Here is a 24679-nt window from a genome sequence, read left to right on the forward strand (position 1 = left end):
TGAAGGAAAAAAAGTGACGGAGCAGTCAGCATGGATTGATGAAGGGGAAACTGTACTTTACCAGCTTTCTATGGTGAGATGTCTAGCTTGGTGGATGAGGGGAGATTAGTGGATATTGTTCATCTCAGCTTTAGTAAGACTTTCAACACCGTCTGCCATAAACATCCTCATTAACAAACTGATGAAACAGAAACTAGGTAAGTTGACAGAGAAGTGGATTGAAAACTGGCAGTTCAGCCAGACTCAAAGAGTTGTGATCAGAGGCACAAAGTCCAGCTGGAGGCCACTCATCAGAGGCGTGTCCCAGGGCTCAACACTGTTTAATAGCTTCACAAATGACTCAGATGATGGGACAGAGTGCATCCTCCTCAGCAAATTCGTAGATGATAGAAAATAGGAGAGGAATGGCCGATACACTACATTTTTTTTTTGCTGCCATTCATAGGGACCTTGGCAGGCTGGAGGAAGAAGCAAACAGGAATCTTATGATGTTCAACAAAGAGAAGTGTAAAGTTCTGCACTGGGGAGGAATAACCCCATGTACCAATACAAGCTGGTGGACAACTGCCTGGAAAGCAACTTCCCAGAAAAAGACTGATGTCCTCATTGACAACAATTTGACCACGAGCCAGCAATGTGCCCTTGCAGCAAAGACGACCAACAGCTTCCAGGGCTACATTAGGGAGAGCTTTGGCAGCAGGTTGAGGGAGGTTATCCTTCCCCTCTACTCAGAGTTAGTGAGACATCTTGAGTGCTGGGTGCAGTTCTGTGCTACCTACTATGAGAGAGACATGGACACACTGGAGCAAGTCTAGTGGAGGGCTATAAAGGTTATTAAGGGATTGGACCATCTGACATACAAGGGGAAGCTGAGAGAGCTAGGACTGCTCAGGCTGGAGAACAGAAGGCTCAAGGGGGGATCTTTTCAATGTATATAAATACCTGATGGGAGGAGTGAAGAAGACGGAGGCAATCTCTTCTCAGTGGTATCCAGTGAAAGGCAAAGAGGCAATGGACACAGATTGAAATACAGGAAACTCCATTTAAACATAAGAAAACACTTTTTTATTGTACACTGGAACAGGTTGCCCAGAGAGGCTGTAGTGTCTTTATCCTTAGAGGTATTCAAAACCTGACTGGACACAGTCCTGAGCAACCTGCTCTAGTTCAGCATGCTTTGAGCAAGGGGTTGGACTAGGTGTTGTGGTTTAACCCCAGCCAGCAACTAAGCACCACGCAGCCGCTCACTCGCTTCACACCCACCCAGTGGGATGGGGGAGAGAATCAGAAGGAAAAAGGTAAAACCCATGGGTTCAGATAAGAACAGTAGGGAAGAAACTAATAATAATAACAATAATAAAACAACAAAAATAATAAAAAGTTTGGAATATACACAACAAGTGATGCACAATGCAATTGCTCACCACTTGCAGACCGATGCCCAGTTAGTTCCTGAGTGGCGATACCCCCAGGCCAACTCCCCCCAGTTTATATACTGGGCATGATGTCATGTGGTATGGTATACCCCTTTGGCCAGTTTGGGTCAGCTGTCCTGGCCGTGTCCCCTCCCAACTTCTTGTGCCCCTCCAGCCTTCTTGCTGGCTGGGCATGAGAAGCTGAAAAATCCTTGACTTAGTCTAAACACTACTTAGCAACAACTGAAAACATCAGTGTGTTATCAACATTCTTCTCATACTAAATCCCAAACACAGCACTGTACCAGCTACTAGGAAGAAAACTAACTCTATCCCAGCTGAAACCAGGACACTAGGTAATCTCCAGACATCCCTCCCTTCTCATCTCAACCTTTCTGTGACTCTACAGCAACCCAACGAACAGGAAGTGTGAATAATGCATGGCAGTGGTGAGAAGCGTCTTTTCAACTGAGAAATCTGCACATCTGACTGGGATAGGGTAACTTTGATAAATCTTAGGGTTTAAGGTGTTGCTTGCTCTCCAACTGTAACAAAATCAGCAGAGGACAGTATGTGTCTAATGCCTTAGCTGTTCCCACCATCTTAGGTTTCAGCTTACCAGCAGTTTCTTATGACAGCAAGTGATAAGCTCCAGTGGCCGTGGTGAACACAGATGCTCCAACCCACCACTTCTGCTACACCAAGATGCGTTAACTACCGACGAGTTATACTATGGTTGTAAAGTAAAATTCCAAAGAGTTAAGAAATGCCCAGAATTACAACTGCCTGTGCTACTTTTAGTTTACTGTTATTTTTAAGAACGATATAATTTTTAATAATATGATCACTTGCTATTGTTCTACACAGTCTCTCAGCAGCATTGAGCAGGTTGTGAATGTTTTACGTTTCTTTTTATCTTTGTCAATACACAAGGTGCCCAAAGCATCCAAAGGGTCTATCTACCACAGAATTCCTGATTTCCTGATTATGTTTGTTCCCATTGCTTCCAAGTGCTTCAGTACATGAAAAGAGATTAGGTGATATTTTTAATTTAATTTACCAGTAAGAATCTGAGGCATGGCTAGCAAAAGACCAAAATTGTCCTAGGCATCCCCTAATAACTGGACGTAAAATGTAAGACTTCTAGAGCACCATTTTTCACACTATTTTACATTTTATATGTTCAAAACACATAACTACAGCTATAGTGGTGAATACACAATGCTTCCACAAACCACGTCCTGGTGACAACATGTGTGTTGCCAAAAAATAACAAACAAAACAGTAGCTGTCAAAGAAAATTTGCTCTCTGGGATAGATCCATTTTGGCTGTGGATGCCACAGAAAGCAGTTTTCTTGCTGTTAGCCACACTGAGCAGGATGACCTCTCTCATCAGTTATATTTACTACAACTAGCTTTTGCAACAAATCAATGAAACAATAGCCTTGTTCATTCCCACAACAGTAGCCATCTAGTGCACTTCTGCACATCAAAAGCAAGAGTCTGGTGAAAAAGCTGAACACCTACTCTCAAGGCTCTGAATTAGGATTGTGCTAGCACTGTGTTTTCCAATTTTTGCATCCTTAATTTTGGAACTTGAAGGTTATTCTCATGTAGTCATTACAGATAAAATATAATAACTTAAAAAAGAAAAAAAAAGAATAATGAAAAATTCTGTCCTACAGAATCACATGATATCTGTATTGGGCCATTCATTCATCTGTGTATGTATTGATCCATACCATACAAGTCTACTGCATGATTTAATGAGGTTAATATGTAGCCGAGTAGTCAGTACACCAGGCACAAGAAACAAACTTTGTTGGCATGCAAGGCCACAGCCCATAGATGTAAAATTTCCTTCCTTAACCTTTAGGAAAGAAGCATGTGACAGCAGTACTGTTGTTGGGCTTCCATGAGGTAGGTGATTCTCCTTCAGTGTAATGCAGTCAGGCTGGGGTAGGTGGTGAAGTTTATCACAGTGCGCTCACTGGCTCACTGAAGTAGACTTGTAAAGTTAAGTTCAGCCAAGAGTAATTATAGGAAAATTCAGGTTAGAAAGGCCCTAATTCAACCTCCTGCTCAAAGCAGGGTTAGCTGTGAGTCAGACCAGGTCACTTAGGGCTGAGATTTAGTAAACTGTTACTTATTGGTTGACCCATGGCAACTAAGTACTTACCTACCACAAGCTCCCAGTGAACACAAAGTAAAATGGCTCAAACTAAAGATTACATAGAAAGGCTTCAGCTAACATTTTACCTTGTATTTGCCGAGGGGTAAAATTTGGCATATTTTTAACTGTTAACTTCATTGTGTGCTTGAGGCATCATTAAATATACCAAGGTCACACATCCCTCTATATACGTTCCTCAAAACCACCTGCTCCCAGCATTAGGAATTTGCAAAAATGAAGTTTGCCAGGTACCTGCCCTCTTCTGCAGCCAGTAGCTTCCGGGAATCTTTCCAATAAAGCACATGTTTTTGGAACACTTTTACAAGCATTCTCATTTTTTCTTCCTAGTGAAAATAATGGATAGAGCATTGGTAAGAGCAATGAACAAACATTTCCTTGTTTTCTGCTTTGCAGAAGAGCAACAAAGCTGTGAAAGAGCTGACACTGAAAGACAAGTAAATACTATTATTACTCCCATTTTACAGATTGTGAAACAGAAGTACTTACGCATTGTAATATCAGAGCAGCCTACACATCTTTGCTTTTAAATTATTTGTGAAGACCAGGCTTTCTACCATTTTTTAAACATGATTCTAAAAGTATAATCATTAATAAGGCTGCATAGAAAAAAGATGAAAAACGCCACCAACATCATACCATTTCAACACCAGATTATATTTTGATATAAGTTGCTTTTAATACTTTATTTTACAGTACTCTTTCATATGCAGAGTCTTATAAGAATTTAAGGTCATTCCAGTAGTTGCACCTCCCACTGCACAGCTCAGGGACAGGGCAGCACTTACTAAAGTCACATTCTTTTGCTCATACCATTTCTGAATGACAGATCTCACCTAGCTGACAACACAATATTGAGGATGCGCCTTCTCCCGCGTTCCCGTCTTCCCTCAGGCTGATCAGTACTATGCATTACCATGCAAAATGTTGGCAGCCTTGCCAGAAGAGGAGTATTACCCTCAAGGGATTCTTAGAAGTGCTTGGGGACAAAAAGTTTTTGAATAAAGAACTCTTGTTCACTGTCGCAGGTGTCCCAGACACTATTTTATTAGTTCCCTTCTTCTGCAGATTCAGTGATTACAAAAACGGTTCTGGAAAAAAAATGTGTTGCTACTCCTTATTACACTATATTAATCTGAGATAGTGAAATTGGGGAAAGAGAAGAAATACAAAATGTATTACCTTGTTGCCATAAGGTAAACTGGCTCCAGTCTCCTTTTTCTCGTAGATTCTCATCTTCAGGCAGGAAGAGGCTTCTTTTTTTATCCATCACAGCAAGCCCCTCATCCCGAATGAGCTTCCAATTTTTTTCTAAGGACTGTTTAGAGAGCCATGTTACTGCACTGAGAACTTACTGCGTTTGGTTTTAGTACTGTTTTTATTTTTTGCTGCCACTATTAACTTTTTTTTAATTTAAAAGCACTAAAAAAGTGTTCATCATCATTATCAAGTTTCTTTATATTCAATTCCCTTCTGACACGTTAAGGCAAGAAAGTCAACTTTCACAGCATTCCTCAGATTCAATTACATTGGGGTCATAAAATTTCAATAATCCCCAGCCTCTTTGCAGGCTAGGCCTCACTTTGACTTGCTTTTTGATTAGCTTAAGGGCTCTTTAACAGATCATTTTGTGTTGCAAGCTAGGAAGAGTATTGATCTTCTTAAAGACAACACATGTTACCTGGAAGCACTCCTGTGACCAGAAAACCACTTGCATAACCTGGAACTCCAGGTGTTGACAGAACATCACAGTTCAAAGAGTACAAATGTAAACAGGCCACTTAAATTGACAGTAATGATTTAAACCTTCAAAAAGGTTTGCAAAGATTCACTTGCACATGCTGATGCTATTGAAAAAGATCAAATACGACTTGAAATGTCAGGTGATGATCTATGGACACATCCATTAAAAATGTGTAAGCTGCCTTGTATTTCATACACACCAAAACCACAAAATAGTAGAATTAAAATTTCTGTTCTCTGCTGCCTTAGGACATTATATTTGTAAAAATCAGATAGATTAGACAACCTTTTATTCTACCAATAATAAATCATTTTAATGTTATAGCAATATAAATGAAAACCCAACAGCATAACAATGGATCTGGATAAAAGTAACTTCCATTTCCCAGGCGCTTACTTTGCTCACTAAACCTTATTTTGGGTGAATAGTTTTCATTTCTCCTCTGTGCTCTTGAATAAAGTGTTTCTGTAAGATATTTTCAATTTCACACTGCAAATAGGCTAAGGTGTGTTCGCACTACCTCTCTATATGATGTGTAAAGCCTAGTAAAACTCAAAAGTCTGTATAACACAGATCAGACTAGGTGATATAACTGCCCCTTTTTAGTCTTAAAACTCCATGTGGTTATTAGCCTTCGCCATTTAAATTAAACAGTTGCATTTTCTACTTGAGTTTTTTCAATTAAAAGAGAAGCTCATCCCACAAAATAGGTAGTACGTTGATATATCATAAAAGGCTCAGCAAAGCCAGCCATGGCTAGAACATGCTGTCTATACTACAGCGACTTTCTCCCACAAGAACATTTTTAGGTAGGCTATGAAAATTAGGATTGCACTTCTGTTATTACAGTAATCTCTTTTTCTCCTAGCAAATTGTTTTCTCTCTCATCCATCAGTAAAGGAGAAGAGCACTTATTTTTCCTGGTGCGTTCACCTTATTCTCTCCCACTGATGGGCTTCCATAACACTCATTTAACAGTTAACATTAAGTAGAAATGTTTTTTGAGAACATCTTTGGAAAACTGAGTTTTCCAAAATGCAGGGTAGAACACAGACTGAAAATTTCCACCTAATCAGAGATAAATATGGGAACAGTGCTGGTACTGACTCAGCGCTACCATATCTACAAAAGGAGATACCAGCTTGAGTACCTGATTTTGCACTAACTGGAGAAGAGAAAGAAAAGAATAACTTACATTTACACCAGCCTCAATTTAAAGTGATATAGATCAACAAAACTGGAAAACTTTAAAAGATATTACAAGTGCTCCTCTGTTTCCTCAAACTCCTCCTACTCTCTCATCTGAAAATAGGTAAGAGGGAGCATTCACCCATGCAGACAAGATGACGCATGGAAGAGCACTGGTGGTCCAAGGCATTGCAAGCAACAGCTGCTTTGTCACCTCTAATCCTTCACAAGTGCCACAGGCTGAAAGTTAACATGCAAAGGTGGGTGTTTGTCCTTCCCTTTTAAGGCTCCTTCCACAACATGTTGGATACAAAGTGACTTGAATACATATAATTGATTTTGAACTAACTCCTTAATGGTTTTAGACATAACTTGCCCTGAAATCAATAATGTCTCTGTACTCCTGAAAACCTGGACCCCATCTATAAAACATGCTGATAGTGCTTCACTATGAGTAATAGGTAACTCCTAGGTAGAAATGAAGTGGGGAGTTCAAACACAGCTCAGCCTTGATCTCCCTGATTTTACAGACTCTTAGGTATACCTTGAACGGTAAGAATGCAAAACACTATTAAAATATAATGACTAAGTCCAGGACTTGAACTTATGGCTCTTGATATGAGTTGGTATCTACAGAAAAAAATTAAATATGCTTATGCTCCATGTTACGTAGGGATTCAAGCCTCAGGTTAGAGCAACAAATTCATATTATATTTGACGCAATATCCTGATCCCAAGTGAAGAATCAGGTGGTGACGAGCACTGGGAGCATATGTACTTGTTTCCTAGCAGCTAATTCCCATAAACCTCCATATGGCTTTTTAAATACAATTCCTAACAATAATGGAAGTTTACAGTTGCTTTACATCTGGCAATAGTGTAGATTTTACTGGCAAAGACATTACTATATTTAAATAGGGATTTCTTAATATCGGTATATTTTTACATGTAACTATGATATTAAAAGAATCCTTACTCTGTGCTGTCAAACCCTTTCAGTGCACAGTCATAAATGAAACAGGCAGAGATTAAGAGGTTACTGCTCCTCTGTGAGGCATAACTTCTGACCACACATCCATTTTAATCCATTGGACTATAAAATAAAATCATGGTGAAGACTTTATTTCATTTTGTTATTGAAACAGAGTAGGAGAGTATTCACGATCCGTTACTCAGTCTTCGCTGGGGAATGCTGATGACCTCCAAGTAAGGGGCAGTATTTTAAACCTTTCAAAATAGATTCTTTGCACCCATTCAGCCACTCTCAGTGCTTAAACTTCAGCACTTGTATGCATCATCTCTGCTCTTTTCAACAGAAGGCTCCCCTTAAAGCATCTAGCCACAGTTAAAATGCACATTTCAATTTAATTTCTCCATTCAATATGAATGTTTAGCTATTATTAGCTAAACCATTAAGCCCTAGCTGTCATTCTACAGAAAATATCATGGATATGTGCTGTGCTTTCTTTCTCGTTCTGTGCTTTTCTTGCTGCACTTGAAACTTCTAATCAATAAAATCTAAGCCATCAAACTGACAATACAAGCTCTACTTTAATCAATCAGTTATTCACTGTAGTACATTATTGGCAAAGCATCCTCTGGGTCCTTTCCAAAAGTCAAAGGATACAACATAAGGAAAGGACAAAGTTACGTAGGTCATTACCTATGTATAATTTCAGACTGGTGAAAAGTCTCTAGGATCCAATAGCATTGTACCTCTTTTATTATTTTTTTTAAACGAGCACCAGAACGGAAGGATAATGCTATTGTGAGATTCTACAAGAGGTACCAGAGAATAACGTAATAACTCAGTAAGATAGTCCATGGCAAGCTAATTGCCCCAAGGGAGGAGGACAGGTTTTCAAAGATAAAAGTAAGGTTTCCTTTTAGCTGAGCTCAAACAAGAGTTTCTTGAATCTCCAAATCCAAAGGCCTGAAATGCTGTAGATCAGAAACATTAACAGAGCATTTCTACATAAATCACTTGACATACTCTTCCTAATTTAAAAGCTTATGTTTTCTGCTCCCTGAGAAATCAGGTGCCCCTTCCTGTTCTTTCAAAGAAACTACAAATAATTAAGCATTAACACGCAGCAGCTAAAGACATGCAAAGATCCACTTCCCTTCGGCACAGCAGCACTAACCAGGATTTACCACCATAATACACACCCTGTTAAGTGTTGTTGAGATATTCTGTCTTTTTTTTTTTGAAGTAACTAAAAAACCCCTCTTTCTTAAGACATCCAGGCAAGTCGGTAATAGTGAAGTAAATAAAGTATAAGATTTTCTTTAATCTAACCCATCAGGCAGTTAAACATCAGGCCTAAATTAGTTGTCTAGGCTTTGTTTTTTAGTAAAGCAGTAGGAAAGTTAACACCAGAAAGGAAGACATGCCATCCTTAGATAGCTATTTAACACAGTAAAAATTAATCATCCTCTGGAAATACTCTTTTTTGACCTGTAAACTAGACCACTAGCATGGACAATATGCCTCGTGTCCATATGGCTACAGTTAGACGAGCTGAACGCCCCTCAGAAGGAATTTATTGAACTGGGAATACCAAAAAAAAGACAATTTTTTCTTCAGGTTTTCTGTGGAAAAAGCAAGGCACTGTCAAAATTCACATCTCCATCTCCAGTCCCAAGAAACGAAATGACCCTTCATAAAAAAATCAAGCCAGGTCTGTGCTATAAGATGCTACTTATAGCTGTGCTGGTTAGTTGAATGAACCAAAAAGAGCTGCCAGTGTGGCTTTAGCACTGTCTCAGTTAGCCACAAATAAATCCTCAGTTAGCATTGTTAAGCTATCAAGATATTGAAAATAGCTTGTTCACATTTAACAACAAATGGTGAAACACAGGGAGAGAAGGCCAGGGCCTCCAGTGCATTGCCCTTCATACAGCAGTTTTCCATATCAAATTCTATCATTGGGATTCGGTAGCATTTCCCACACATCCTGCACAGATGTAAGAACATAACGAGATGAAGCAGTCAGAAATAACTGCTGATTGGTTTTTGCTCTGTGGAATGGGGAAATAATGGTTTTTTTAGCTAAAACATGTACAGAAGTTGGAATATTTCAGAAATTAATAAAACCAATGTCTTCAATGATTTTTTTGCCACTTTCTGGAGAATACTACTACAAAGTTTGCTTGCAGCATTGTATGTTTAGAATCAAGCCTGCTTTCTTTCAAAACTTCAAGTACTTTCTTGAGTTATGGGGGAAACACAACAATACAAATATTTTTCCTGATGCATGTAACTTGTATTTTGGGTTTATACTTTCAAATGTGAACATTATCTTGAAGAATGTAAATCTTACCACCCCCAAATTACGATACCTATGTAAGTAAATTAGCAGCCACAATTTAGTCCAGATGCAATGACATATTGCTAATAAAACAGCTAAAAGAAAAAACCCACAAAATTATTTGAAGAGGTATAAGTGGATTTCAGAGAGGCAGTTGTGCTGTGGAGGTCAGGGCGGAATTTCTATCCTCGTTGGTCATCTGAATGGCTCTTCTAGCAGTCACCCAGGATGCTGATCCAAGCCAAGACCGCCGTATACAGTCCAATCCATCTGAAAAAATCCCTTCAAGGTGGAGCCCTGGCCGTTTTATAACAGGAAACCGAATTCTTTCATCATTCAGAGCTGACTTGTCTCCTCATGCCAAATGTGAAGGGACCATTACCTTCTGTGACTCAGGAATTTGAGTGGTTTACATGTAAGGGACTGTAAAACATCACTGCAGATAGCTCTAAAACATCAATAAAATAATACATAATCTTTCCTTTTTGTTTGGCAAAAGTATGATAAGAAGTTCCCAGTTTCTCCATCTTCTTTATGGCAGAGAGTATCTATTCCTACACATTCCTCAAGAATGAGTTCAATACATGTACATTTCAAATCTTCCCAAACACTAGTCCATAAAGTTAATTGCTTTTTTTGTGTGACTGAGATTACACTGGAGAATCACACTTTAATCTAAATTTCCTAGCCTTATTTATGCTGCCATCAAAAGCATAACAAGGAGTAATCTTCCTTTTTTAATTTCTTTCTTTCCGTTTTTTTTTTAAATAAAATCATCCTTTCATAGTAGGTTATTTGACACGTTATGTAACTAAGTATAGTGAAACAACCACTCTGAAGGAACCTGTCTCTTGCAAATAAACATTTATGGTTTTAAGTTGTTTGTGCAGAATAATTTTGCTAAACCACATACCAATAATTAAAACATACAGGGGAAAAAAAAAAAGGTTCTTCACCCCTTTTAAATTTTTTTAGGAATTATGTTTAAAATTATTAAAATAATAAAAATTATGCTATTTTGGAAACACAAGTATTATTATGAATAATAACCAGACTACTTGTCTTGCATTACATGAAAAGAGAACTTTAAAGAACTTCAATTATATGTTGTTATCTTTTGCTAAATCCGTCACTGGGAGTCTACACTTGTTTCTCTTATGCAATTAAAAGCTTCCAAAGAAGTCACCAACTATTACACAAGGGATGAAGGAAACAGCCTTTCCTAACTAATTAAAATTTCACAATGGGTGTCCCAGACATTACCAAAGTTTGCTGTCATTTTGCACTTGAGACATTACAGTTGTCTACCATGCAAATTTTGTATTTATTAATCATTTAAGCCATCCTGACCCCATTCTCAATTTTGAAAATGCCTGAGCTCATTTTATATCTTAGTTAAATCTTGTGCTCAGTCTGAGATTGGTATCTGGTACTCGCAGGCAGCGATTCAGACTTCATAGATGAGAATTTTCTCTGCTTAATACCTTAGATTATAGTTGCTACTAAAAAAAATAAAGTCAAAGTATACAGAAACAAACTGCCTTACCTTCACCAGTTCCGTATAACCAGTTTCCCTTGCTGTCCACCAAGGTTGAGCTTTCAGTCCCTTGACATTGTAGAGGGAGCGTTGCCAAACTGATGCAAAGTGACCTCTTTGGTATCCAAGTTCATACCACTTGTATGCCTAAAAGATTGCAGTTGTTAACAACTTAATTCATACCAGCCAACTCCCACAGAAAAAAGGTAACTTATGCTTTTTTTGGTAAGGTAACAGACTGTCTGTTTGGATGCCAGGGTTATTCTTCTAATGTAATGTAGTAACGAACATTTCAAGGAAAAGAAAACCACAAACAAACCAACCCCAACTAACAATCCCAAAATAGATCAGATGGCCAAGGCTGTCCAATCCAACATTAGCAAAATAGGATTATTTTCTCACAAGCATCGACAGTAAATATGGGTCAGTAATCTAGGTGCTGTCCTTGGACTTGGAAAATCAGATTGTTTGTCATCTCGGTCAATCTTCTTTTCTCTATGTTTCAATGCCCTAGCTATGAATTAAAGATTATTATCTTTAATGATGCTGCCAATGGAGATGCTGTGATGATGAAAACAGTGCTGACTTTGTGGATCTAAATTGTTACATAATTATCTAATACGTACATACACTTGAGTTTCTTCAAATATTTGCTGCCACACCAGAATTGAGCTGATGCTACTAATTTTTCTTGTCTCTTTCCTTTACTTCACATGGTAGAAACCTATTGAGGCTAATACCAGACTTTGTTTGTCTTACTCTCCCTTTCCACAATTTGCTTTACCACTGTATAGCATCAAAATGAGGTCCTGCAAAGGAAGAAAATGGGATGCTTGGAAAGAAAAGATCCAGCACTGTGATGAACCATATACACAGAAGGCTACATATAGCTGCCTCCTTCCTGTCCAGCATTGCTGCTACAGCTGCAATATTTTAGACAACACAAAAAAAAAAGAATATGACAGGACAGCTAAGTAGGGAGATATGAGGTAAGAAGTCCAGAGCAGAGGGACTGAAGCAGGCAGCAATCCCTGCCTTGAACAGAAACCATCCAATTCACCTCTGCCTAAGCATCACTCATCCAAACTTGGACCATGTTCTCACACTCCTTCACCTAACCTGATATTTATTCTTATCTCATGGTACACAAAACAGCCTGTAATTTCACCCTCACGCTTCCAGTTAACAATGCACCCCCTACACCTTCCCAGGCTGTACCCACCTCCTTGCCAAGTTCTCCTCAAAAAAACCAAACCCTCCACTTTTCTTTCCAGCAAGAATACAGAAAATCTGCTGTGCTGGTTTTGGCTGGGATAGAGTTAATTTTCTTCACAGTAGCTGGTATGGGGCTACGTTTTGGATTTGTGCTGGAAACAGTGTTGATAACACAGGGATGTTTTCGGTACTGCTGAGCAGTGCTTACACAGAGCCAAGGCCTTTTCTGCTTCTCACCCCACCCCACCAGCGAGGAGGCTGGGGGGGCACAAGGAGTTGGGAGGGGACACAGCTGGGACAGCTGACCCCAACTGACCCAAGGCATATTCCAGACCATATGATGTCATGCTCAGCATGTAAAGCTGGGGGAAGAAGGAGGAAGGGGGGGACATTCAGAGTGATGGCGTTTGTCTTCCCAAGTCACTGTTAGGCGTGACGGAGCCCTGCTTTCCTGGAGATGGCTGAACACCTGCCTGCCGATAGGAAGTGGTGAATGAATTCCTTGTTTTGCTTTGCTTGCGTGTGCAGCTTTTGCTTTACCTATTAAACTGTCTTTATCTCAACCCATGAGTTTTCTCACTTTTTTCCTCACTTCTGATTCTCTCCCCCATCCCACTGACGGGGAGTGAGCAAGCGGCTGCGTGGGGCTTAGTTGCCGGCTGGGGTTAAACCATGACATCTGGACAAAATGAACACTGTCCCCAGTAGCATTCTGGTATGGTAGTCTCCCTGCACGACTATTTTAATTGTTATTTGTTTTTCAGAGTCATTTCTCCTATTCTAACTCACGACCATATGACAGTTGTCCATTAATCTGCCCACATTTGACATGAAGGCTAAACCAAAAGATTTATTAAAATGAAACCCACAGTACTAACTCTTAAGCTAAAGAAGAAACATTTTATATATGCGGTCTAATGGAAAGCAAAACATACAATCAAATAAACATATCTGTAGGAGAACAATTAATGTCAGCTTATTATTTATGTTTACCTTGAAGCCAGTAAACTAGAAGGGAAAATAAAACTTTTTTGGATACAAATCAGCCATGAGAACAGTGTGTGACTTACTAAGACTTACTTAGTCTTAGCAGTCAGTCAAGAAAACAGAAAGATATTGGAAATTCTTCATGTAAAGGATTATTTCTAAAAATTTCCAGGTGTCATTTCAGAGATCTTTCTTTTGAGATACAAGGTAAGAAATTACTTTGGGCGGTTTTGTCTTCAAATTTTTACATAAGTCTCTATATTATAACCACAGATTATTTTTTGAGAGTCTGTAAGTTTTCTTCAAGCTTTTAAAAAATGTGGTGCTTTGATCTTTATAACTCTTTTGAATTATAGAGGAAAGACCACAATAGAATGTTGCCTTACAGTATTTATCTGAAGTACAGAAAAACTGTGTGGATGAACAGAATAACAGCAGACCATATGTAAGCTTTCATCTTTTTTCCCTAGAAAAGCTTTGTAAAATTGTGTATGGGTCAAAAAAAAAAAAAAAGTGTATTACCTTTGGGTAAGACACAGTATATCTTTAAATTTTGATGTTATCTTGGTTAAGTCTCTGAAATGGAAGCATTATGATTTATAACATATGTTCCCCAAGATGTAAGTTGTAATAGCAATGGAATATCAATAGATCATTCATGCTGACTGCCTGCATTCATTTGCAATGTCTGGAGTTAGCCCAAATGATAAGGGGGATGAATTACTTGTTTCAGCCACTGACTGATGAGTATGAATGTTGCTGCTCTTTAAGATCCAGCAGCTGTAATCACGATGTATAATACTGTTAATCCTTATCTAATAGAAGGATTGTGCTATGAGGTTGCCTTTGACAGCATGGAGTAGGGTTAGGTTGCCTTGCTCATCCTTTCCAGTCCTGAGTTTCCATCAGAAACCTTTCTTTTGACATGCGGATCTTGGCAGTGGAAAGACTAACTAATGACCACTGTGTTATTCAGGACAGCTACAACAGTAGTATAGCTTCTTTTCCAGGAAAGTAATTGTTTGAGATGCACTCAGTTTATACATTCTGTGTGAACAGCACTTTGTTCTATAATACCTTCCACAGTTCTAATTTATCTTTTTTTAAGTCAATTTGGCACTTTATCAAATTATAGCTGGAAAGGGCATACTCAACAATGTTTCCCTAACACTTACCAAGACCACATTCATAATTCCTAATTTATCTCTAATAGATGAATATCTACCTTCAACAAACCTTCAGTGGTAGCAATTTCACATGTTCCTTAAATATTGATTGGTTTCCTTGATTAAATCTTGAAGTTCAGCAAGTGTAGCAAGGTCAGTAAGAAAAATTTAGCTTAACAGTGGACTTTCCACTGATAAATTTAAAAGCCTCCTCTGTGCCAAGAAGTTCATTTGTCATTGATTAAAACTTTTTCTACAACGGATTTGACCATTAACTCCATAAACATTAACACATAATTATCCTGGGGAATGGGATGATATACATTAATTACATCTGTGTGGTATCTTTAGTCAAATGTTGTAATGGGATGCTCTGGGTTCAATCATTCAACCCAGAATATCCCACGGAAGCATACAAGGATTTCCTTTTTGGAAAATTTCACTTGTAAATGAACTTCTAAATTCAAAAAACTTCATTGGAAGAATAATTTATTGTACTTTCAGAAAAGACAATCTACCTTAAAGAACCACAGATATTATTGCATTTCAGTGTATGTATAAGGTATTGTAATAAAAGTTCCATGATTTATAAAAAAAGAAAATTAACCTCAACTAGGCTTAAGAAAGATCACTAACGTAGGCTTCATTGTAGTCCACCTGTCTATAGTTGATATTGGAGAACTGCCTACCGACTGGGCCAATATACTCAAGAGGTCAACATTCTTTACAATAATTTAGGTATCAATATTTCAGACCTATTACTAGATAACTGATTGAAAAGCAGGTCCACTATGCTTTTTTATTCTTATTCTTTTCCCATTTTCCATCCAGGAATAGGGTTTTTTGGTTTGTTTTTAAATTCATGCACATAGTAAAGTTCACTACTAAAACCAGTCTTCAACAAAAGCCCTTTGCTCCCCTACCATGGCAATAATGCTAATTCACACATTTAAATTTGGCTTTTACATTAAATTTAGTTTTAAATTAACAAATTGGAAACTCATGGTTTTCAGTTGCACATGTTTGCTTTTGTTGGGCATGCAACAGATTTGTTGCACAAATTTCTGCTTTTCTGATCTGTTTGGTACTTTAATTATTGAACAAATACAGTAACTCAGCCCAGACATTCAGTCCTCTCATGGTCTCCTTTTATCACATACTCATTGGTGCTCAAGGTCACTTCGAGAAAGAAGGCAGGTTTACAAAACACTCTTATATCAGAGCTATGAGATAACTTCAGTACAGTGATATACATGTAATTGGTTTTTTTAACTCTGGTTAAAATCTTTGTTGTAAGTGGTAGGAGCAGAAAACAGACTCTAAAAACATCTTCACTGAATTTTTGAAAAATGTTTGGTCCCTCGGTTCAAACTGCCCCATGCGAGCTTCAAAAGTTTAGGTTAGTTCTAAAGCAAGGGATGCTAAGAGACTGTATTGTCATACCAATGGCAGATTTTTTGCTGTTGCTCATCTTGACCTCTACACACATATGCTGGCTTGTTACTGTAATAGGACTACTCATGCTTTCAACATTGAGCCTGTGCTTAAAAGTTTTTCTGGATTTTGCAGTCCATCAGAGGTTTAGACTTTAAAGCAAGAACATGTTAAACGTGTACCTCTTTGTCTCCCATTCTCTGCAAGGCATCACCCAGATGAAAATAAAAGCGTCCATCATTTGTGCCAGGGTCACCAGACTCTAGTCCTTCCTAAAAAAAAAAAGGTATAAGGGAAACTTCAATAGGACTTCTAAAAGTTCATTTGATTGCTCTAAATAGGCTGCCAACTCTACGCAAGAGACAGGCTATGAAATTGGCTATAAAACATAACCACCATGGTAACCCAGAACTTAGGCTGGATGAATATAACATTTCAGTAAAAAGCCATTAAGAAACATTACCAGTTTTCCAAATGCCATGAGCTCTTCCTCAGTCCCTCCAGGACAGAGGCATATTCAGAGATGGACGCTTGCCCCTGGCCCTATATACCTACACACAAGCATTTTAGAAAGCTGGATTAAGGTTTCATTTTGTGTTATTTCTTCCCAAACACTCAGAAGTAAACACAAGGCCCCTCTGGATTTTTCAAGAGCCTTTAGTTTGCAGCATACTGCCAAACTCAGAACAATTTGAGACTCATAGCTGTGTACTTAGGGTTAACCACTAATAAAACAAATACTTGATGTTTAAGAACTGATGACTCTCAATGTACAAGCTTGCTCCAGTTCATAGGCAGTGATATAGCAATATAACGCCAACACATAGCTTAAACTGTGATTTTTGATTAGTATGCTTCTACCTTGACATGTTTTATACATTCAAATTTTATTTTTTACAGGTAAAATATTTACTGTGGGTGAGAAAAGAAAAATACCTTTAGATAGGGTATGCTCTCTGCTATCTTGTTTTCTGCCTTCAGGATGAAGCCATAATGTACTTTGGCAAAGCCATCATTTGGAGCCAGGCTTAGAACCTGTTTGAGAGCAAATGAATTAAATACTCATGTATGGATCTATGCAAATTAACAAACCTGTGCACATATTACTATTTAGTCATGCAATGACATTTTCTTCCGTCATTGACTCTCAGATAAATTCTTGGCTTGGCGGTACTTCCTTTTCCCCATTCACTTTTGTGCTTCTCCAGAAAAATCTATTACAAGCCAAACTTTAAAGTCTCAGAAGTAAAATTATTCCAACTGGAATCTCTGAATTGCATTATTTTTTTGTTGTCTGTCTTTCTCCACCCTCTCTCTTGAGTTACGGCATCCTACATTACAGAATTAACACCATTCCTTAACACTTAAGTTACATATCTCAAGTTTGACTAATCTGAAGGAAAGGAGCTGCTTTTGAACAAGTCTACAGCACAGTCATGGGAAGCGTAGTGTAGAATTATACCTGAAATAGTTTAAAGCTAGATAGGTTTATACTGGTGGCAAACTAGCCTTGGCAAGAGAAAATATACTATGCTGCGAAGCAGAGTGAGTACTGTTGAGGAAGATGCTGTAAAATAATGCCTGCATCGCATAATGGGACTGTGCAGACCCTGGGAACACAAAGGGCATTCTCAGCACTACGGTGAACTGGAGCACTCTCTGGAAGAGCTTACACCTGCCTGGCCAAGAGAAAGCTATAAGATGGTAACGCGAGGTCTAATGCAGTAGTAATTCAATGTGCTTTCACACTAGAAGGTGATGGATACATTCTTCTTGTATAGGTGTGTGCTATACTCTTTGACCAAGACCAAGACCTAGTGTGCTGAATTAAGCTAAAAGATTTTGTATCCTGAGCAAGATTCAGATAATGTCTGTAACCTGACTTAATTTTGCAGGAAAGGAAAACCCATAGGCAAATATCCAGAGATGGATATTTCATGGGGACTGTGCAAGAGAAAGATTTGTGAGTACAGGGACAAGTGTAGGAAAGGATCAGTGTACGGGGGAGTGTTTCAGGGAAAGGAAGTGTGACGCTGGCTGGCCTGAGTTCTGAAACATACACCCCCAACATCAGCGAGATAATTTAAGTGCATTTGGTCTGCCTCAGCCAAGGGGAAAATTAGAGAATGTCCTGATCTACTTTCCAGCTCCATGTTTCTATGATGTATATATTCAATATCATTTGTAGCTCTATGGGACGTCAATTTCATGGTCAAGTTAATCTGTTGTTACACCTCTTCTCTCCTTGAAGTAAGGGTGGACAGTCTTATCAGGACAGATCCTCAGTCTGTGAGGACCATCACAAGAGCCTGGCAGTCACTGGAATTACAGAGGCTGATACCTGCTGAATGTCTAGCACAGCCGCTAAATACAAAACAACGGACAGATGCAATTTCTCTTGCCTAAATCCATTTTTGAAGCTACTAAACTTATGCCATGGATAAAATGTCTGCACACATTACAGCCATTTCCCTCTGCCTTTTCCAGTCACTGTCTAACCTAATTTTTCAATCAAAATAATTACAAGCAAAACCATAACAAGTTCTCTGGGCCAATTTCTCTGCTTTCTCAAACCTTATTACCTACAAACAACATCCAAGCAAAACCCAAATCAGCGCAATATGGGTATAAAATGTTTTGAGTTAAAAATAGCAGCATTTCACTTCTTTTTGCAGAAAAGAGCTACTATGAAGGAACAATCAATTTGAGAAGCTATTTGAAGTCCGTAGCATGACACATTATTAGCAAAAGGTGAACCCAGCAAGTCATAGTAAGGATGAGCTTAATCCATAGTATAAGGATATGCTACCACCTTATGCATCTTATGCCTTTTGACTACAGCATTGTGTGTATAATTATTTTGATCCAAGAATCTGTACCTGCAGGGCAAAATAAATGACTGACAGAAATATTTATTAGCCATATAATTTCGTTACAGTTCCTTTAACTATAGTATAAAGCTATCTGATTAATTAAGACAGAATAGAATTTTCTATATTACGGTTCATTTAAACTATGCCGAGTTGCATTAAGGCATGATCTACATTCAGAGCCCCTAAAGAGAAGCGAAGAGATACAATCAGCAGAAATTACACTGGAAGTATTTAATGTAAATTGTATTACTCTGTTGCTGTTGCTGCATGCAATATTAATTATGTTTAGAAATAAGTTTTACTAAACTGCTCATAGCCCATTAAATATTAATCATGAATATAGAAATTAACCTCTGGGGCTATCAATGGCTAATTAGCCAGGGCAGAGTACTGTGTTAATATGGATATTCTGCTTTTGGTACCTGAGATAGCTCAATCAGAGCTGGCTTATGCGTGTCTGTATAATGCTGCACTGAGCCATGCAGACATGCCTCAGCATGGCAGGGAGAAAAAGTGCTATTAGCAGAGTAACTGGTCTTATGAAGTTCTCTTCCACTATATTTTATCATAATCTGTAGATCTTAGAAAACAAAAATAGCTCTAAATTCTACTAGGACTACTTTTAATGTTATGTTTCCGTGTCCTTAAGTGTAATGTTCAAAAGAAAATGCTTTAATATTAGAGGCAAAACTAAAATCCTCTCCAGTTGGACACCATTTTCCATCTGTGGCTCAGCATAAATTCTGAGAAATGCACACTAGAAAAGTCTATTTTGTGTCAGTTATAGACTATACCACACTACAGCTGTAAGTACAAAACTGTCTTGATCTGCAGTTCAGTGTTTATACACATCACTTCCGTAGCTGAAAGAAGGAACATATCATATTTAAGACTTCTGAAATAAAAACGTGACTATAACACTTCAACAGCTGCTGAGACATAGCAAATTTGGAATGGAAAATAAGAATTGAATGGAAAATAAGTAAACTGGCTATTAAATGTAAAGCAGAAAGTTTTCATTCACTAGGATTCCTTGGGCATCTATTCAATTCCCTGGAAATCAGGCAAGCTAGAGTTAGTGTGGTCTGAAGTGGTATATACTGTAATCCCAATGTAGGGGACAGTGCCTATGAAGGGTCCAGCTGGTTGCACGTGATCAGCTCACGCTTAATGCAGGCTGATAACACTGAATGAAGATCAAAATCTTACAGCAGGAAGCAAAGGAGGACATGGGTACCTTTTGCTCATGAAGCTAGCAGAAGCTAGCAGGAAATGGGAAATTTGGAGTCTAGATTCTCCTGCTGCGAACTTGCCTGAGGAGCAGAAACAAGTAGCACATACACAAGAACTTAGACAACCACGAAGAAAACAATGGGACCAGAGGGGAATCAGCAAAAAGCTGAGCCTTTAGTCGAACAAGGGGTATGTTCTCTTGAGGATGCGTCCTGAGCTCTGCTCTCTGTTCCTAGATGTCCATGCCTTCTGCATTAAAGAACGCTTGAATAAAATGTATGAACATCCTCACAATAGGAACCAGAACCCAGGATTCATAAATATCAGAGGCATCTACTGTGCAGCACTGAGTTCATGCTCTCGTCTGTGCTCTCTTACATTTTTCTACCAAATGACTAATTTGTCCTACACTAGTGAGAAGAAGGATTTAACTACACTACAGAAGTTTCCCAGGTTTTTCAAAAATCATGGGAAGAAGAAGATGTCTCCTGGAGGTCCACAGAACCACTCTTCACAGTTTGCCCCTCTCTTTATTGACTATGCACAGAACCTGAGCACCTATGGTAGGAGGCCCAAACCGTATGCCAATCACTTCCTAAGTATGCATTGCAACAGATGAGCAAAGTGCTCAAGAGCAGACCATATGGCCCCTAAGCAATCTGCCCAAAATCATGTAAGAAGCATTCAGTATAACCAAGAGTAAAAGCAGGTACACATGAGCTTCTCCCTGTTTCTTTGGCTATGTTTCCTTTCTTAAAATTCTTCATGTAAATTTATCCTGAATTACAACAAAGAAAAAAAAATTACATTACTGTGCTGGAATTCAGCCTGAAGAATAGCCAGAATATGGACAAAACCCACATGATTTTTTAAAAGAATAAATCCAGTTCCTTTGAAAAGGTATTTATTTGTTGCTCTCTTACAAGGACAGAATATCACTATGATCTATTCTATTTCAGTGGTTAGTGAACTGCAAAACAGAGTAATTACACTGGTTAGTCTATGGGAGCACGAAAAACAATATATTAAGAGCAGACCAGTTCTTATTTTGCATATCTGTTCTTAATCGGAGCAGTATACACTTCTTCTGAAGTATATCAAACTCAATATCAAAGTGATTATATAGCAAACTCATTACCTTCTTCCATTTATAAAAAGTGATTATTGATATTGAGAAATTCTAACTATATTATTTGTAGCAAAATACTGAAAAATTGCAAAGGAAAATCTTGCCCAAAAGGAGTATGTTTCTGTTTTTTTCACGTTCCTTGCAGCTTGAGAAGCAGGTTCGGTTAACAAATTCTATCTTTAAAAGCTGATGTTTCCAGTTCTCTGAGAAATTTTGACAGCAGGTCAAAAATTATTGAACAGAAATGTTTTATGGAGGTACCTACAACGTAGCCAAAGTAGCAAAGCAAACATTATTCTGGCAACATCTGAGACTACCAGAGGAGCATGAGAAAAAAAAACAAAAGGTATTATCAGGGTTCAGCTCCTGCTTCCAAACATGCAGTTGAATGTCCTCCTTCTCTTTGAGAAACCACCTGAGATGAGAATCCCCTCAGACTGCTAGATGTGGGGGATGGAAAACTGAACCTTTATTCTCAGGAGCTGGTACTAATCATGCTGAGTCATCTTCAGTCTACATAACCAGCCAACTACCATACCACGCCTGTACCAAACAAGCACTGCAACAAGTGTGCCAACATCAACAAGATCATCTCTGACCAGGTGCTGACAGCTTGTGCTCTACCAGTGATGTGAAGCTCTGCATCTGTCAGAGAGTTTCCAGATGTTAACAGGGTTTCTAGATCACAGGAGCAGAGTGGCCCTTCCTGGCATTGAAGTTTCCCCAGCCTGATAACCATAGTATAAGGTAGGAATATAAATGCAATGAACTGTCCACACTACAAGCATCATGAAAGAAAAACAGAATTGAGGCTGCCTACAAAAATAATGAAAAAAACAAAGGTTAAATAGCTGTGTGAGTACTGAACTACTTCATCACATGGTTAGAGACAGTGTTCCTGTAAAGAAACAGGCTTACTTCTGCTTTCCATGTCTTGCAGATAAGACATCTTTTTTTATACTATGCACTACATCTATATGTGTTGTCAATATATTCCAAATCTGGCTACCAGAAAGTATAAGAAATCAAATATTATTAGGCATATGAAAAACACCTGCATTTCTCTGTCTATGTGGAAAAACATTTAGCATGACAGTATCAGGAAATCTGAATTAAAATTGGAAGATAATTAAGAACTCCATTTAAAAAATCATATCTATATTAACCCTTCAAAACCTGACATGCAAAATGTTTAACAACTAAAAAAGTTAAAAGCAAGTGATCTTTAGAATGAACATATAAACGCAAATAATATTTTTCCTTGGCTGGAATGGAAACTTACCTCTTCATATACTTTCTTGGCATTGCTGTTATCTCCTATCAAGAGGTAACCAACACCAAGGTCATTCTTGAATGAAGTATCACTGGGAAACAGATGAACTAACTTCTGTAGAGTAACCAGGGAACCCCTCATGCGACCTAATTTGATTGAACAAGACTTAATAACAACTCCAGGTATGAGTAACAGTAGTAAGATGTTTACACAACATGTAAGAAAACACAAATCAGAGCCAGGTGTTCCACTTTCGCTAACAATCAAGAAGCAGAATTTGAAAAAAACTTGTGCAGATAGGAGCATATTCAGCTGCTTGGTTGTCACTGGGGGTGTAGCCGTACAAAGAATATTTCAGGAGAACCTGATACTGCGAATGCGTATCATGCAGTGTTATGGTAGCCTCTAGTGGAGAACTGTTCACAGTGTAGCAGTAACAACATTATTTAAGCTTTGGCTGCTCTTTCATACACAGATGTCAAAGTGCTCAACAAAACTAGGTAAACATATAAAATAAACTTAGTCTTAGTTGATTAAGTAATTAAACACATTTCTAGTGTTAAGCAATAGTTCTACCATATTTCCATTATGAAATTAATCATGCTTTACGTGCTTAAAATTAAGTACGTTCCTCAACTTCCTAGATGAGGTCTTGCTGAGGAACAGCAAGATCAAAATAAGTTGACTTCAGCAAGGCCTTTGATACTGTCTCTCATGGCATACTCCTGGAGAAGCTGGCATCTTGTGGCCTGGATAAGTGCACTATTCACTGGGTGAAAAACTGGCTGGATGGCCGAGCCCAGAGGGTAGTGGTGAATGGGGTGAAATCCAGTTGGCGGCGGGTCACGAGTGGTGTTCCCCAGGGCTCGGTGTTGGGCCCTGTTCTGTTTAATATCTTTATTGATGATTTGGATGAGGGGATTGAGTGCACCCTCAGCAAGTTTGCAGACGACACCAAGTTGGGAGGCAGGGTCGATCTGCTTGAGGGTAGGGAGGCTCTACAAAGAGATCTGGACAGGCTGGGTCGATGGGCTGAGGCCAATCGTATGAAGTTCAACAAGGCCAAGTGCCGGGTCCTGCACTTCGGTCACGGCAACCCCATGCAGCGCTACAGGCTTGGGGAAGAGTGGCTGGAAAGCTGCCCGGCAGAGAAAGACCTGGGGGTGCTGGTTGACAGCCGGCTGAATATGAGCCAGCAGTGTGCCCAGGTGGCCAAGAAGGCCAATTGCATCCTGGCCTGTATCAGGAACAGTGTGGCCAGCAGGAACAGGGAGGTGGTTGTTCCCCTGTACTGGGCACTGGTGAGGCTGCACCTCGAGTACTGTGTTCAGTTTTGGGCCCCTCACTACAGGAAAGACATTGAGCTGCTAGAGCGTGTCCGGAGAAGGGCAACCAAGTTGGTGAGGGGCCTTGAGCACAAGTCTTATGAGGAGCGGCTGAGGGATCTGGGGTTGTTCAGTCTAGAAAAGAGGAGGCTGAGGGGAGACCTTATCGCTCTCTACAACTACCTGAAAGGGGGTTGTAGTGAGGAGGGTGTTGGTCTCTTCTGTCAGGTGTCTGGAGATAGGACAAGAGGAAATGGCCTCAAGTTGAGGCAAGGGAGATTTAGGTTAGATATTAGGAAAAATTTTTTTACTGAGAGGGTTGTCAAACATTGGAATGGGCTGCCCAGGGAAGTGGTTGAGTCACCATCCCTGGAGGTGTTCAAAAAGCGAGTGGACAGGGTACTCCAGGGCATGGTTTAGGGGGCATGGTTAATGGTTGGACTCGATGATCTTGAAGGTCTTTTCCAACCGAAATGATTCTATGATTCTATGATTCTATGACATTAAAATCCAACCCATGGGAAAAGAACTCTTTTCTCCACCAAAGTTGACTGCCTTATATTCTAATTAGCACTTCTCATACATCACAGAATTGAGATCTAAACTTTCAGATGTTGCCCCCAAGTTCAATTCCATTCTTCTCTGTGTTTACTGAAG

The 24679-nt window shown here is 38.9% G+C and overlaps 1 protein-coding gene across 16 annotated transcripts in view; it reads right to left on the minus strand.

Annotated features, from left to right (window-relative positions):
• ASPH (aspartate beta-hydroxylase) overlaps nucleotides 1-24679 on the minus strand; it is a 124389-nt gene that overhangs the window by 11529 nt on the left and 88181 nt on the right. For 12 of the 16 annotated variants that reach the window (XM_052788328.1, XM_052788337.1, XM_052788331.1 and 9 more), the window contains 6 exons: nucleotides 22707-22843; nucleotides 17126-17224; nucleotides 16372-16461; nucleotides 11397-11534; nucleotides 4790-4925; nucleotides 3842-3933 (listed from right to left, as the gene is read on the minus strand). In XM_052788328.1, the coding sequence (XP_052644288.1) occupies nucleotides 3842-3933; nucleotides 4790-4925; nucleotides 11397-11534; nucleotides 16372-16461; nucleotides 17126-17224; nucleotides 22707-22843 (692 nt within the window). Of the gene's footprint in view, nucleotides 1-3841; nucleotides 3934-4788; nucleotides 4926-11388; nucleotides 11535-16371; nucleotides 16462-17125; nucleotides 17225-22706; nucleotides 22844-24679 lie in introns of those variants that run through there. The other 4 variants (XR_008235353.1, XR_008235354.1, XM_052788335.1 and 1 more) reach the window with 4 other exon arrangements.

The sequence above is a fragment of the Harpia harpyja genome, chromosome 5 (assembly GCF_026419915.1).
Source record: "Harpia harpyja isolate bHarHar1 chromosome 5, bHarHar1 primary haplotype, whole genome shotgun sequence".
In the NCBI taxonomy this organism is placed as follows: domain Eukaryota; kingdom Metazoa; phylum Chordata; class Aves; order Accipitriformes; family Accipitridae; genus Harpia; species Harpia harpyja.